At 40.9% G+C, this 13,875-nt stretch overlaps 1 protein-coding gene across 5 annotated transcripts in view; it reads right to left on the bottom strand.

The window, feature by feature from the left end:
* LOC121647328 (myosin-10) overlaps window positions 1-13,875 on the bottom strand; it is a 59,007-nt gene that overhangs the window by 5,110 nt on the left and 40,022 nt on the right. For 3 of the 5 annotated variants that reach the window (XM_041996660.1, XM_041996674.1, XM_041996666.1), the window contains 21 exons: window positions 13,643-13,816; window positions 10,866-10,980; window positions 10,341-10,403; window positions 8,198-8,391; window positions 7,938-8,059; window positions 7,772-7,841; window positions 7,514-7,674; window positions 7,291-7,399; window positions 6,997-7,128; window positions 6,703-6,909; window positions 5,733-5,870; window positions 5,488-5,611; window positions 5,237-5,408; window positions 3,274-3,486; window positions 3,051-3,195; window positions 2,741-2,947; window positions 1,232-1,336; window positions 985-1,137; window positions 659-907; window positions 344-556; window positions 50-262 (listed from right to left, as the gene is read on the bottom strand). In XM_041996660.1, the coding sequence (XP_041852594.1) occupies window positions 50-262; window positions 344-556; window positions 659-907; window positions 985-1,137; window positions 1,232-1,336; window positions 2,741-2,947; window positions 3,051-3,195; window positions 3,274-3,486; window positions 5,237-5,408; window positions 5,488-5,611; window positions 5,733-5,870; window positions 6,703-6,909; window positions 6,997-7,128; window positions 7,291-7,399; window positions 7,514-7,674; window positions 7,772-7,841; window positions 7,938-8,059; window positions 8,198-8,391; window positions 10,341-10,403; window positions 10,866-10,980; window positions 13,643-13,816 (3,279 nt within the window). The remainder of the gene's footprint in view (window positions 1-49; window positions 263-343; window positions 557-658; window positions 908-984; window positions 1,138-1,231; window positions 1,337-2,740; window positions 2,948-3,050; window positions 3,196-3,273; window positions 3,487-5,236; window positions 5,409-5,487; window positions 5,612-5,732; window positions 5,871-6,702; window positions 6,910-6,996; window positions 7,129-7,290; window positions 7,400-7,513; window positions 7,675-7,771; window positions 7,842-7,937; window positions 8,060-8,197; window positions 8,392-10,340; window positions 10,404-10,865; window positions 10,981-13,642; window positions 13,817-13,875) is intronic. The other 2 variants (XM_041996684.1, XM_041996693.1) reach the window with 1 other exon arrangement.

The raw sequence follows: 13,875 nt of genomic DNA, 5'->3' as shown, positions 1-13,875 counted from the left end.
AATAATGGAAAGGTTTAATTGAACTGAGAGGTTGAGTTTTATTCTGCACCTGCTTGACCAGCGCTCTTTTCTTCTCATCGTTCTGGTCGTCTCGGCCCTGGAGGTCCCTCTCATACTGGGCCTTCATGGCCTGCATGTTGACCTCCAGACGCAGCTTGGCGTCCTCTGTGGCCTGCAGCTCGTCCTCCAGCTCCTCCAGCTGAGTCTTCATCTCCTCCAGCTGCTGCTCCAAAGTGCGCTTGGACTTCTCCAGCTCGTGGACCTGAGAGGATGAGATGTGTGGGAGTTACAGAAGAGCAGGAAGAGAGGTGAAGACCTAAAGCATCACCACAGCAACACTTACATTCTTGCCCACGTCGTCCTTTGAGCTCATCAGATCTTCCATTTCAGCGCGGAGCTGCTTGTTGATCCTCTCCAGCTCCTCTTTGGCCTCCAGCGCCTCGTCCAGGGCTCTGGTCATGGACAGAGCTTTGGTCTCCTTCTCTCTGGCCTCAGCTTCAGCTCGGTCACGCTCCTCAGCATAGCGAGCTGAGATGCTCTTCTCCTCAGCAAGCATCTGCTCAGGAGGTAAAAATCTACTTGTTAACTGTGGCTCATATCTCACATATCACATGTCAACCTTCCAACAACAAACTAAGTCCATAAAAAGCCATCTAACCTGGTCAAACTTCTTCTGCTTCTTCTCTAGGTTAGAGACGATTTGTCTCTGATGATCCAAGTCAACGGTCAGATCGTCCAGCTCCTGCTGCAGACGTGTCTTCGTCTTCTCCATCTTCTCAAAGGCAATCGTCTTCTCCTCCAGACGCTGGCTGGCCAGCTCCAAATCCTTCTGCAGTTTCTTCTTCGTCTCCTCCAGGCCTTCGATGGTTCCAACGTCATCCTCGACCTTCTTCTTACTTTCTGAAAGCTTTGATTCACACCACATCTCCATCAGAGCAAGAACCAATTTGAACAATCTTATTTACCCTCTGTCACACGTCCTACCTGAGCCTGCAGATTCACCAGCTGTTTCTCCAGATTCTTGCGCGCCTCCTCGTCCTCCTCCTGCTGCTCCTGCACAGCGTTTTTCTCCTCCTCCAGCTGCCGAATACGACTACTCAGGTTGAGTTTTTGGCGCGTCTCTTCTTGGAGGAGTTCCTACACGAACAGAAATGAGGATACAGGGAGTTTAAACAAGAGGATTTGTTAACTTTAACGTGATTACTAACATTAAGAATTTTTTTATCACCACCTGTGTGTCCTGCAGCTGACTCTCTAAACCAGTGACATCTTTGGTCATCTTGATCCCCTTCCTCTCTGCATCTTCCAGCAGCGCAGACACGTTGTCCAACTCAGTCTGCAAGGAGAAGTTCAAACCAGGTTATTTATTGATAAAATATTCAGATGCCAATAAGCATATCTCTGCTTCTACTTATCCTCTATAAAAAAAATTACTGCAGACTCTAAAACACATGAGCTAAATTAAGCCTTGTAGGTCATTAGGGACTTCTTTGTCCGTCTAGATAATTTTCCCTCAATTTTTGACCACCATTTTCGTTACCTAATATGGGATGATTTGTTTTGTAGGAAAGTGTTTTTCTTGAAGAACTTTGTGATCCAATTCAAATTTGTCTTAAAGGTACAGGACACTGGGAAAACATTTAACACCCTTTCGGCTCATTTGGGGACAAAAAAAGTGTCCAAAAAACAGCTATAAAACATTACAGATTAATATTCTTTTCCACTTTTTCAATTTCACTCCTAAACAAAATCACAAAATATTCATATTATTTTAACCCTTTAATGTCAATTTTATCACATGATGTCACAGTTTTTTTATGAAACAATTAAAAGTTATTTTCCATATAATACATGTTAGGGAGAATAAATGTTATTACTCATTTTTGTACACTTACGACCCAACATATATTTTATACAACATATATGCCAAACGCTTTGTAGTGTTTCTTTTCTTTCTTAAAAACGGCAAAATCGTGCAATTAAATTAGCATAAATTGGAATTGGCATGGTGAAAATAATTTAGAAGTTTTAATTAGGAATGAAGTTAATTGAGGGATTTGGGAAAAGATGTGGAAAAGTGATTAATCTATCATGTTTTTATAGCAGTTTTTGTGGAAAGGAATTTTTGGCAGCCACCTAAAATCTGTTGGAAAGAAATTAACTGATGTTTTGTGTGTTTTTCTTTTTCATGTAAATGGTGACATCATGTGATCAAACAGGTATTTAAAAGGTTAAAATAATTTGAAAAATGTTCTGTCCTAAAATTTCTGGAATAAAGAGCCACAGTTTTTAATAATTATTGATTACTTATTTAAGAATAGGGACTGGGCATATTAATAATAACTAATAATTAATAAATTACCCAAATTTCCCTGAGGACTCTCCAAAGGCATTAATAAAGTATTTCTATTCTAATGTAAGTTTTCATGTAAATCTGCAAGATTATAGTCAATTGTTAATTTCCATCTTTGGTCCCTAGGCCGGTAGATGGACTTAAAAACAGTAGAACACAACGATATAATACATGGAAAACATATAATAACACAGTAGAGGGACAGAACCAAGACATGAAACATGGACAACAGCATACATTTACATCAAGTGTAATTCTTTAATGGTCAGCAGGTATAATAGCAGTTCATCTTCCTCTGTGTTGTTAACGAAAATCACGAAATGACATTATTTGGAGGTAAAACCAAAGATTTTGCTGTATGAAGCTACACAGATGAGTGCGACTGACCTGCAGCTTGTGTGTGCGGTCGGACAGTTCACCCTTGACCCTCTCGCCCTCCGTCGCCCTGGCCATAAACTCCTGCAGCTGAGCTTCCAGCTTCTTCCTCTTATGTTCCGACTCCGTCTTTGCCTGCTGGAGGGTCTTCACCTCGCTGGCCAGCTCCTTGTTGGCGCTCTCCTGGCTCTGCTTGGTTTTCTCCAGATTAGCCTTGAACTAGGTAGAAACAACAATGTTATGAAAACATAAAGTCATGCTAACTTCTCTTTGGTTCATTTGTAAAAGCTGTGAGGTTGATGATTGTGGGAAAGTCTCTTACCCTCTTGGCCTGCTCCAGCTGTTCAGAAAGCTCCTCCAGAGCAGTGCTGTGCCTCTGTCGCATCTCCTGGATCTGAGCTTCGTGGTTTTTAGTCTCCTCCTCAATGGCTTTCTTCAGCTCTGCAACCTCCTGCTCACGCTTGGTCCTACAAATGAAACAGTAACGTATGAGGTTTGCAGGAAGCCCACTGTCTAAAATAAGAGTAATAGAAGGACTACGACACCTGAGCTCCTGCTGGGCTGCAGTCGTGTCCAGGGTGTCCTCCAGTTCCGTCTTGAGGGCCTCAAGCTCTTCACTTAAGTCCCTCTTGAGTTTCTCAGCCTTGTTCCTGGCCTGCTTCTCCGACTCGAGGTCCTCCTGCAGCTCGGACAGCTGGGCCTGCAGCTCCCTGACCTGCTTCAGAGCGTTGTTCTTCTGGGTGGCCTCTTCCTCACCTCTGTTATTTAAATCAAAGGGAAGATTTTAAGCAACATTTGGTTTCTTTAGTTAGGAAGTTTTTATGAATTGGCTAATATAAAATATAATATATAAAATGAAGTGTAGATCATATAATGACTTTGTTATAATTGCATTATAATTTGACTAGAATTAACTGGACTGTATCTTTAAAAGTGCCTTGAGGGGACTTCATTGTGAATTGGTGCTAAACAAACAAAGCTGAACTTAATTTAATAAATGGCCATAAAAACTGGAAAAAAGTGCAATATTTATAAAGTCTATAAAGGCAAAATCAGAGCTTTCATACTTCTGATGAGCTTAAAATTTTTTATAAAAGTAAAGTTTGGCATGAGCAGATTTTTTGTTTTAGTTTTCAGTAATAGTTCTTCAGACTCCTTTTTTTTATATTTTCTGCCTTTTGTTCTATTTTCTGTCCAGATGATCTCACAATGCTTCAATAATGTTGGGGTCTGGGCTCTCGGGAGGATTCATTCCTCCATCAGGACCTGTTGTCGCTGATCTTTAGTCCAGTTCTTGTGTCGTTTGGCAAACCTCAGTCTTTTCCTCCCATTTCCCTTCCTTTAGCACATCTTCTTGTCCCTTCCACAGAGACCATTTCTGATGAGGCTTCAGTAAACAGATGGTCCAGAAGCATCTCTCAGATCTTGTGTCAGGTCTTTGTTGGATTTTTTCCCCTTTTTCTTAAAGACATCACTTTCAGATACTGCTCATCTGCTTTAGGTAGTTTTTTAGTCCACTTCTTTTTTCTCCTCTATTTGTCCAGTTTTTTAGATGTTTTAAGTATGTAGTGAAGTTTTCAGCTAGTACCTGTTCAGGATTATGTTCTCCATTTTTTATAGATACAACTAATAAAATATGAACAAATGATAAAATTGAAAGAAACAAAAAGAAAAACAAACAAAACACATTTTACTAAAAAGAAAATGGTTAGCGGAGGACTGGATTGTAAATAACGTCTAAAACACATATGTCAAACTGGTCCAGCAAAGGGCCGTGTGGCTGCAGGTTTTTGTTCCAACCAAGCAGCAGCACACCAGATTTGACTGATTCAATCAACTGATCTCAGTCTTCAGACAGCTGATTGGTCAAACTGTGTGCTCTTGGCTGGCTGGAACAAAAACCTGCAGCCACACGGCCCTTTGCTGGACCAGTTTGACATGCCTGGTCTAAAAGAAGACTTTAAAAGACCTTCGGAAAGCAGCGAGAAGTCTTGCTCCACACCAGGTTAACAGATTATAAGTGTGGCTCCCTAAATGTAAAAACTACAACTGCAACTTTATTTAAAACACACTTTAAAAACAACAAAAGTAAACAAAGTGTGAGACAAATGTAGGTCCTGAGAGGAAGTCATGGTAATATGTAAAGTCTCCGCTGGGTGGCAGCATCTGTTTTCTTTTTTTTACTCCAACAGGTCTAAATGAAGCTCAACAGCAAGTAAAATATCACAATTATTACAGCATAATAAAATCACTGCTGTAAACCTGTCTGGAGTCTTTCTGCTGCAACAGAACCTTCCAGACTAATGGTTGTGCGTTTTCCTTGCTTCAGTGAGGTATGAAGGCTGCTCTGTAATGCTCTAAACTCACACTGACTCAGACTGTAAAGAAGAATCTGAGTGAAACAGCGCTGAAGCTGTTAAAACCCACATTTAGCTCACACTGTTATGTAAGACTGAACTGAAGCTGAACTGCTTTCACTGCAGTGAGCGGAGGTGTTTCATCTCCTACCTGGTCTGCATCATCTGCTGCTCATCTTCCTTCTTGACCAGCTGACCTTTAAACTCTTCAATCTGGGACTGTAGCTCTGATATCTGGTCCTGGAAGTCGGATGTCTCCCCGTCCAGCTTCCTCTTCGCCTTTTCGAGCTCCTGTCGAGTTTTCTCCTCTTTTTTTAGTCTCTCTAAATGAGAAATCAAAGGACACAAAAGTTTAGTAAAAGATAACTGCAGCACGGTGAACATGTACTTGAGCTTCTTTACCCTCCAGGTCGACCATCATCATCTCCTGCTTGTTTTTGACCTTTCCCAGATTTTTGGCCTTCTCTTCTTCTTCAGTTAGCATCGATGTCACCTCATTGATTCTGTCCTCAAACAGCTTCTTCTCCTGGAGAGTGCAGAGATGCAGGCAGGTCAGCAGACAGCAAGCTCATTTTAGCTCTACTTTTTATGGCTCTACAACATACTTTTCTCCAACCATGGCTCCTTTAAAGCGTGCATCCTCTCACCTTCAGGAATTTGGAGTTCTGGTCCTCTAGTAGCAAAATGTCTTCTTCATACTTCTTCATTTTAGCTTCAGCTGTGACTTTCTCGAGCTGAAGCTTCTGCCTGGCAGCCTCCTCCTCATCCAACTGTTCTTCCAGGTCCTACAAAACACAAATTACAGCAACAACCATAGGTAGCTTGTTTTTACACAGTTTGAGATTATTATGCTCTAAAATAAAAAGCTACATGTGATTTTCAGCATCCAGTGTTTCAGTGGTATTTATACTGTTTTTTTCTTTTGTGCACACAGTGATAATATAATATACAGTGCAAGTGTAGAGGAAAGCATTGGCCAGTGAAAACTTTCAGGGCAAAATTGATCATAAAAACAACAAAAAAATGAATAATAAACCGATAATTGTGTACATATTTCTTCCAGGTTGTAGTCTGCAGTGTTTATTAGAGAGCCCCCTAACAAATAAGTAGTTGGGTCATGCCCCGGCTGATCGCCCAGTTTAAATGGAGTGAAAACTCTGCCTACCCGGCTAGTAAGACAAAAAGGAAAACAAATACATATATGAGAATAACAAAGTAAAAAAGAAGTTAAATAAATAAATAATTGTCTTATTATGTCCCTGCCCTGCCAACCTCCCAACCACAGTCTGCGAGGACGGTCCCACTAAGCAACATGAGGAAAAGCAGCAGGGGCCCAAAACGTCCCGAACACTGCAGCCACACATGCCATCAATCCAGACAGAACACCACCCGAATGCCCACCCTAATCTAGATTAATCTGTTAATATTCCTAATCTGGTGTGTGGCATGAAAAAGCAACAGCATGACATGTAACACTGACCCGGTTCTAGCTGGGAGCCTGCAGGTGGCGAAGCCCAGAGGGCTCTCAGACCACCACCCCCACGCCGACCAACCCGTGTAGACAGGTTGGAGTCAAAGCTAAGATGGTGTAATAAGGTTCATTACTCTTGGACAAACCTGGATGTGGGACTGCATCTTTTTCTTCTCGTTCTGCATGCCTTGGGTTCTCTCCTCTTCTTCCTCCAGCCTGGACTCCAGGTCATGCAGAATCTCCTCCAGCTCTTGTTTCTTGGATGCCAGACGAGCTCTCATCTCCTCTGCCTCTGCAAACAGCTCTGTCTCCGCCTGCAGCTGCTCTGCGAGGATGTTTTTCTCTTCAAGCAGCTGCACATTAATAGTGTTAATGCCTCAAATATGCAGCAAATTAATCCATCATTTAATAGGACAGTTTTTCCTGTAGCAGTGACTGACCTGCTGATGTTTCCTCTCCATCTCCACCAGTTCTCCCTCCACCTTCATCTGCTTCTCCTTGACTTTCACCAACTCTTCATCTTTGGCCTGCATCTCCTCCTCCTGCCTGGTCACCTGCAGCAGAGGCTTCACCTGCAGGGGCGAATTAAACCACTTACACACTCTACCTGCCATACTAGAGGATCCTTATACTGCTGAGGTAAAGAAACTAAACTGTGTGATCTCTAGAGATAAATCTGACCATTTCTCTTCTAGATCTAAGTTTTGGGACAGATTGTAACAGAGAACACACACCTTAGTGAAAAGTCTCCACCACTGCCAATGACGTAATTTCAAGTAGGCAGCACAGTTTCTCTGGAGGACTTTCAGGGCGCTGAGCTGCTGCTGCTTCTTAGCAAAAGCCCTGAAGCATCACAAGCAGAGAAGACAACAAACTGAGTGAGTCAGCAGTAAAATCTGATTTTTGTGATCCGATGGCATGGCTCTGACAGACAGGAGGTAGGAAATAAACTCTTACTTGCGGGCCAGATACCCTCGACAGACGGCCTGGAAGAAAATGATGATGTCAGTGATTTTCAGGTCCCTCTCTTCCTCCAAGTGGGCCAGAACTCCAGCCCTGAAGAAGATCTTACTCTGACCGATACGGAAGAGGTTTCCATCCAGCTCCAGCGCTTGAATCTACCAACGGATAGAAAACAGGAGAAGTTGAAATTATAATTTCACTAAGTGATATTTAATGCTCAGACTGCTGTTTGCAGTGATTTATATTCCTTACCATTCTCTCACAGGCCTGTTTTCCATCCATGAAGCCCTTGGGAATGGCATTGGGTGTGAGAATCTCATACCTAAACACAGAGCAGAGACAGTGGATGACTCCTTTATCTGTAATTATGTTTTTAACCTGATTGTATGAATAATGTGATGTTTTACTAAATCAGTACCTCTGTCTGAACTCCTGGAAGACGATACGGTTGGGGAATCCCTGTCTGCAGATACGAATCCCCTCCAGGACACCGTTACATCTCAGCTGGTCCAGAACCAGGTGGGGGTCTAGTTTACCAGCCTGAGAATGGAGGGAGAAGGAAAATGGCTGAATAAGCTCAACATTTAGCAGCGTGTGTCTGTGCAGCAGCAGGTGTAATAGCGAGTGCGTCCCATACAAGTACATAACACTTCATAACGCTCAGGTGTTAAGACTCACTCGTTTTTCATGGTTGGGGATGATGCAGCGGACAAAGTTGGGGTTAGTGTTTCTGAGTGTGGCCATCAGTTTCGACAGCTGCTCCTTGTACAGCTGTCCCACGGTACGGAACATGCCCTTCTTGGTCTTGTAGGCGGCACCGAATGCCGTCTCGTTCATACCTGCAACCTGGTCCAGACCCACAATCCGGTCAACTGGTGATAAAACAAAAGGCTTTAATGACATCGTTTACTCAAGAAAATTAATCTTCTTTTCTGAATTCATCATTTTAATTATGCAAAAATGAAAAAAAGCTGACAAAACAAATCTTTCATTGTCGATTAAATGACATGGATGTTGAACAGGAAATTCTGCCGATAACGACTGATACATTCAGCTGAAGAGGGTTTGCTATGTTCTAAGCATGAAGAGACGCAACATTAACGCAGGCTACGTTAGCCAACAGCTGGTTTATCTGCCCCGTGCTACAATTTATCTAACGGTGGAATCTAATTTCAGTCCACAAGTCAGGAAATGCAACCAAGAACTCAATATCGTAGATCAGAATGAAGTTTGAACTGTTTTCTTCATTTTTAATAAAAATGAATCAGAATGCAACCCAACTCCCTGTTTTAGGCGTCTCTAACGCCAACTTTTAATCTGTCTGGCCACTCACCTGCAAACTGTCCAGTAAAGACAAAAAGCAAAGAAAAATAAACACAAAAATGTCCTGTTATGTGATTTATTGTTTATAAAAATATTATATGAATCTTATGGCTCAATCACTTACACAGAATATCTTAATATGCACCTTTGGTGAAGGAAAACTGTTAAAGTCATTTACTGCATTATTTCATGGGGTTAACAGCTTATTGTTTCCAGACTGTTGTAAGAGTTTCTGCTCTAACAGCTCTCCTGTCACACAAGCAGTCCAGAGATTTTTTAAAGCCTGATTACACACTGACTGGATGTTGATCGTCTTTAAAATGTCCTAAGGATGAGACTTGAGTCCTGAGTTAGAAAAATCTCAGTTTAACCTTTTAAAAACCTGAAGTCCCCAAGTGGGGGACATTGAGACTAATCTGTTCTAAAAAATTTCTAATTTGTTCTGCTTTACTTTACTGGCCTTTGCAGAAATCATGTTCACGCTGTTTTATGATTTGTTTATGATTAGAGCATTTCATCCTCAAATTATTTGTTTTTATTTGTGTAGTGTGCCATCTTTATTTATTCTTTACTAGTAACGTACGTACTGACACACATCTCAGCAAATCAGCAAATGAAGTGTTTCTTTTTCTTAAATTGAGCTTGTGGTTGCAGAGATATACTCATTTCATCATGCAATTAGCAATTTTTAAACTCAAAGGGGTTCAAGTACTTTCTCTAAAAATAGTTTGTTTTTTTGACATTACATCACATCTTCTGAGCTAGTCTTGCTGAGATACCTAATTATCATATAACTAATTAATGAAAGTTTAGTAAACATTTTAAAATCTTTGTACTTTGCACTTCTGCAGCATATTATTTATTTATCTTTTAAAATAAAACATGATTAATGCCATAGAGTTGGATCAGATATCTGGCACGCAGAGAAATTAAGTTTTTCTGATACAAATAAATGACAGCACCAATATATAAGGAACATTTTGGAAATGGCTATTCCATCTGCTGGTGGTTCAGATGGGGCTTCTGAAAGCTAAACTCATTACACTGAGTAAGACGAGAGTATCTGAAGTGGTGACACTGGCTCTGATCATGCATTAACTAGTTAAGTGTCCTAACTGTAACCTCCACAATGTATCAGAGCCTATAAGCAGAACCTAAATGCACAATTTAAACAGATAAACATTCTGTAAACATATTTATAGTCTTATGATTTCAGCCTTTAGACAGCAGCTGTATCATTTGATTATATTATACAGTATTTCTAAAGCCTTACATGACTTGACATTTAAGCCATAGTTGCTATAACATTCACAGTGGCAGTGAGCCACTAGCATCAACAGAGGAATGAACATTTTTAGAGTCAGAGGTTTTAAATAAAACACAAGTTGGAGCCATGCAAAGCCACAGCAGAGCTTTCAGGTGGGTGCAGAGTGCAGCTGTGACAGGACAGGGAAGGACGAGAAGCAGTGTGCGACACACAGAGGTTACTATCATTCACCTGGAGCTTCATGGAGCCCAGACACATTGTCATAGAAAGAGGCTCTCTGAAACGTCTGAATGTCTACAGCAACAGAGAGAGAAGACAGGAGAGTGAGGGAGAAAAGAGAGCAGGCGTGCAAACACAAACACCCATCCTTCATCCTCCCACAGGCATAAATCTGCACTGAGAGGATGTTAGAACCAGAGGACTGAAAAGCAAATGTTAGTTCTTCAACTAAAATATGACAGTATGAGTACATCAGTGTTTTCACAGCTTCTCATATTAGTCCAGAAAATGTTACATCATCGTTTTCCTGAATATAAGCAACATACAGTTTAATATGTGATATTAATAACATCCAGCTCTGGGATATAAATGTATTGGATGAGTCCGCATGCTAAGATTACTAATTCTGTTTGTGGGGGGAGAAAGCATATTTTCTTTTATTAAACATACAATTCGCTGAGTTATTACTACTTTTGTGTAATGAAACCTGTCAGTATGATGTTCAGCTTCACAAAAAACAGCAAAAGAGACTCTCACCATCTTTCCAGAGCTCAGCCACAAATTTATCGGTGGACTGGTGAAGGAGCGTGGCGACGTTATCGTTCAGAGGATCCATGTTCTTCATGAGCCATTCATCAGCTTTGTAGTCCACCTACAGACACACAGTCACTCATGAGTGTTTTAGTAGTCAATAAATGTGCTGATGCGTTACATTCCCCTGAACACCACAACGGAACAACATGGCCATTTTGACCAATTAAAAATAATAACTTTGTCAAATAAAATCATAAAATCTTGCTGGTCTCTGGCTTTTTCTGAAACTGTCTGAATTTTCATTTAAATTATTTTTTATATTTAGTAAATAAAGAGCAGAGGAAGTATGATGATCTTAATTATTATCTATTTCATTTGGACCACACAGGATTATTTTCAGACTTCTGGGTCAGATGACATGAATATATTCAGTAAAGGGTACTACACGGAGATGCCGCACTGATATATTTTACATCATACTGAACCTTGTAGGAATAAATACAGCATTTTGATTCCCCTGTATGTCTGGTACTTATAATGAATGGACGATAAAAGTCTGTAAATGCCCACATCATCTTCAAGCACTGGCACCCAAACAGCTCAAAGAACGTTTCCACAGAAGCAGCCAGAGGAACTTTGGGTGGAGTTTATACTGGAGAAACACCAGTGAGGCAGGTGAAACAAGTGGACTGCAACACAATTCAAAGTTGTGGCAGACTCCTGAAAGGAGGCGGGGTCAGGTATGGAGAATCTGCAGTAACAATAAAACCTCTGACACCTGCAGAGGGTCCGAGGTTTTGTTGGCATGTCAGCGGTTGTGTGTCATCTGACTGGAGATTTACATCATAGCCTAAACAGTGATGGTCATATAAATATTCTTGCCTTCATATAACTCTTGTTACTGACTCGTGTTTTTCTGTGTTCTTAATTACTGTATTCCACCTGCTGATTGTTATTTGTTAAGCTACAAATATTTTTTTAGGCTACACAAATTGTTTCTATATTTTATAAAACATTATTTTAGCTATGGTTGCACAGTGGTGTGGTGTGGTGGTTAGCACCGTGGCCTCACAGCAAGAAGGTCGCTGGTTTGAGCCTCCTGTTTATCAAACAGAGGCCTTTCTGTGTGGAGTTTGCATGGAGCATGTGTGTGTTCTCTCCTGGGACTCCAGCTTCCTCCTTATGTCCACATACATGCATGCTAGGTTAACTGGTCACTCTAAATCCTCCCTAGGTGTGAGTGTGAATGGTTATTGGTCTTTCTGTGTTGGCCCTGCGATGGACTAGAGTAAGTGGTATAGAAAATAGATGGATTATTAAGCTATTATTAAACGTAACATTATCTTAGCTGTATACTTATAAAGGGAATTAACCAGGGTTTAAGTAGCTGCTTGGGCTGTTCTAGTAGTTACAGAATAGAGGCTGTTCTAGTGTTAAATTTATTAAAATTACATCAAATGGTCAGAATTAGAAATATGCTAAGGCAGGGACTCAAGTAGAAAGAAAATACCTCAGTTATGATGTGGTTACATAAGATTTGGGAAACTGACACGGAAAAAGCAAACCACAGAAAAGCTTTTTTTAATTTCCCATCCTCTTTCTTTCTCACTCTCATACCGAAGCGATGTCAACGTAAAAATCTAAATATTATCTAAATACACTGTTACAAGATTAGTCCCTGATCAGCTGCCTCTGCAAATGTCTCAAATGTCAGTTAAGATCTGCTGTTTCCAACAGCGTTTCCGCATACCACCATGCAGTGGTTTGGATTTTCTGTCGGCACCAGATGTGCAGTGTGCTACGCCAGGACCATCCAAAGAGTTGTCAGACTTTTAATAAATCTCATGAAATAGCTGCATGCAAAACTGACATTACAAATATGAAAAAGAGCTAAAGTGTGTGTTTGGTATTAACTGCTCATTGCATTTGACTGGTGGCAGTGTCAGGACCTGTGGAATGATCATGTTCACTGAAACACGGTAATGACTTGTGTGTGCTTTTCAGACATGTGATTTCCAGGGGAGAGTGTTGGATTAAGACAGAACAGAAGTGACACTTGCAGTAATCTGAGTTGAAGATCTGCATGTGGGTTTAATCAGAGTCCTGGAAAAGCAAACTCACAATGTTTACACTTATTTTCCTCTTCGGTATCACCGTCACTCAGGATTTATTTTGTGAAATTCGAATAAAACCTGGATCCAGGATCGGGAATAAACTTGCATTTTGACCTCTTTGCGGTGGTAAGGATAAAGTCCAGGACTGATTCTTTGTTTTCTGTATTTGCAAATACATGTTGTTAAGAAGAAAAGAAGACGCAGGTAAACCATAATTAAACTATCATCGCAGAGGTAATACCAGACTTATGACTGACAGGCACCTTCTCAGGAATGTTGAGGTGGATCATTTTTCCCGTTGGAGATGCCAGATCTCCACACAAAGGTGAAAGTTCAGAGCTTCAGTTATGTAACCACCAGGCATCAAAGACTCAGTCTCACCAATCTGAACCAGATGTGGGTTTACTGCAGCAGCAGAACAACAACTGGCCTTTTGTTTTTATGCTGTGACCTGGGAAACTACGCCATGAGACCAGCTTAGTTTGCACTAAAGACGAGGAAGACGCAAAGCTGCTGCGCAAAAAAGCATAACATGAAAAAACTTCAGCTCATGAAAAGTGACATCGTTAGTTTTCAAAATTACACACAGATTATTTTTAACTCCTCAATTTTTTACATCTTATCTTATCTTATCTTATCTTATCTCATCTTATCTTATAAACGTACCCTTCCTGCGTAGTGGATGATGCAGAAGTCAGCTTTGTCCTTGAGTTGTCGTGGTTTCTGAAACTTTGTGTGCGTTCCCTGCTCCTGCAGCACTTTGTCTACAAACGTCTTGTCTGTGGCCTTGGGAAACCAGCACTCCTCGTCCAGTAAAGCCAGAATTCCAGGTGGATTATTCTGGGAAGACATATTGTGTCAAAAGCTGGACATTTACAGAGAAGACGAGCAGTCGCATG

Source organism: Melanotaenia boesemani, chromosome 2, assembly GCF_017639745.1.
Source record: "Melanotaenia boesemani isolate fMelBoe1 chromosome 2, fMelBoe1.pri, whole genome shotgun sequence".
NCBI lineage: Eukaryota > Metazoa > Chordata > Actinopteri > Atheriniformes > Melanotaeniidae > Melanotaenia > Melanotaenia boesemani.
This window is presented reverse-complemented; position numbering and strand designations above follow the sequence as displayed.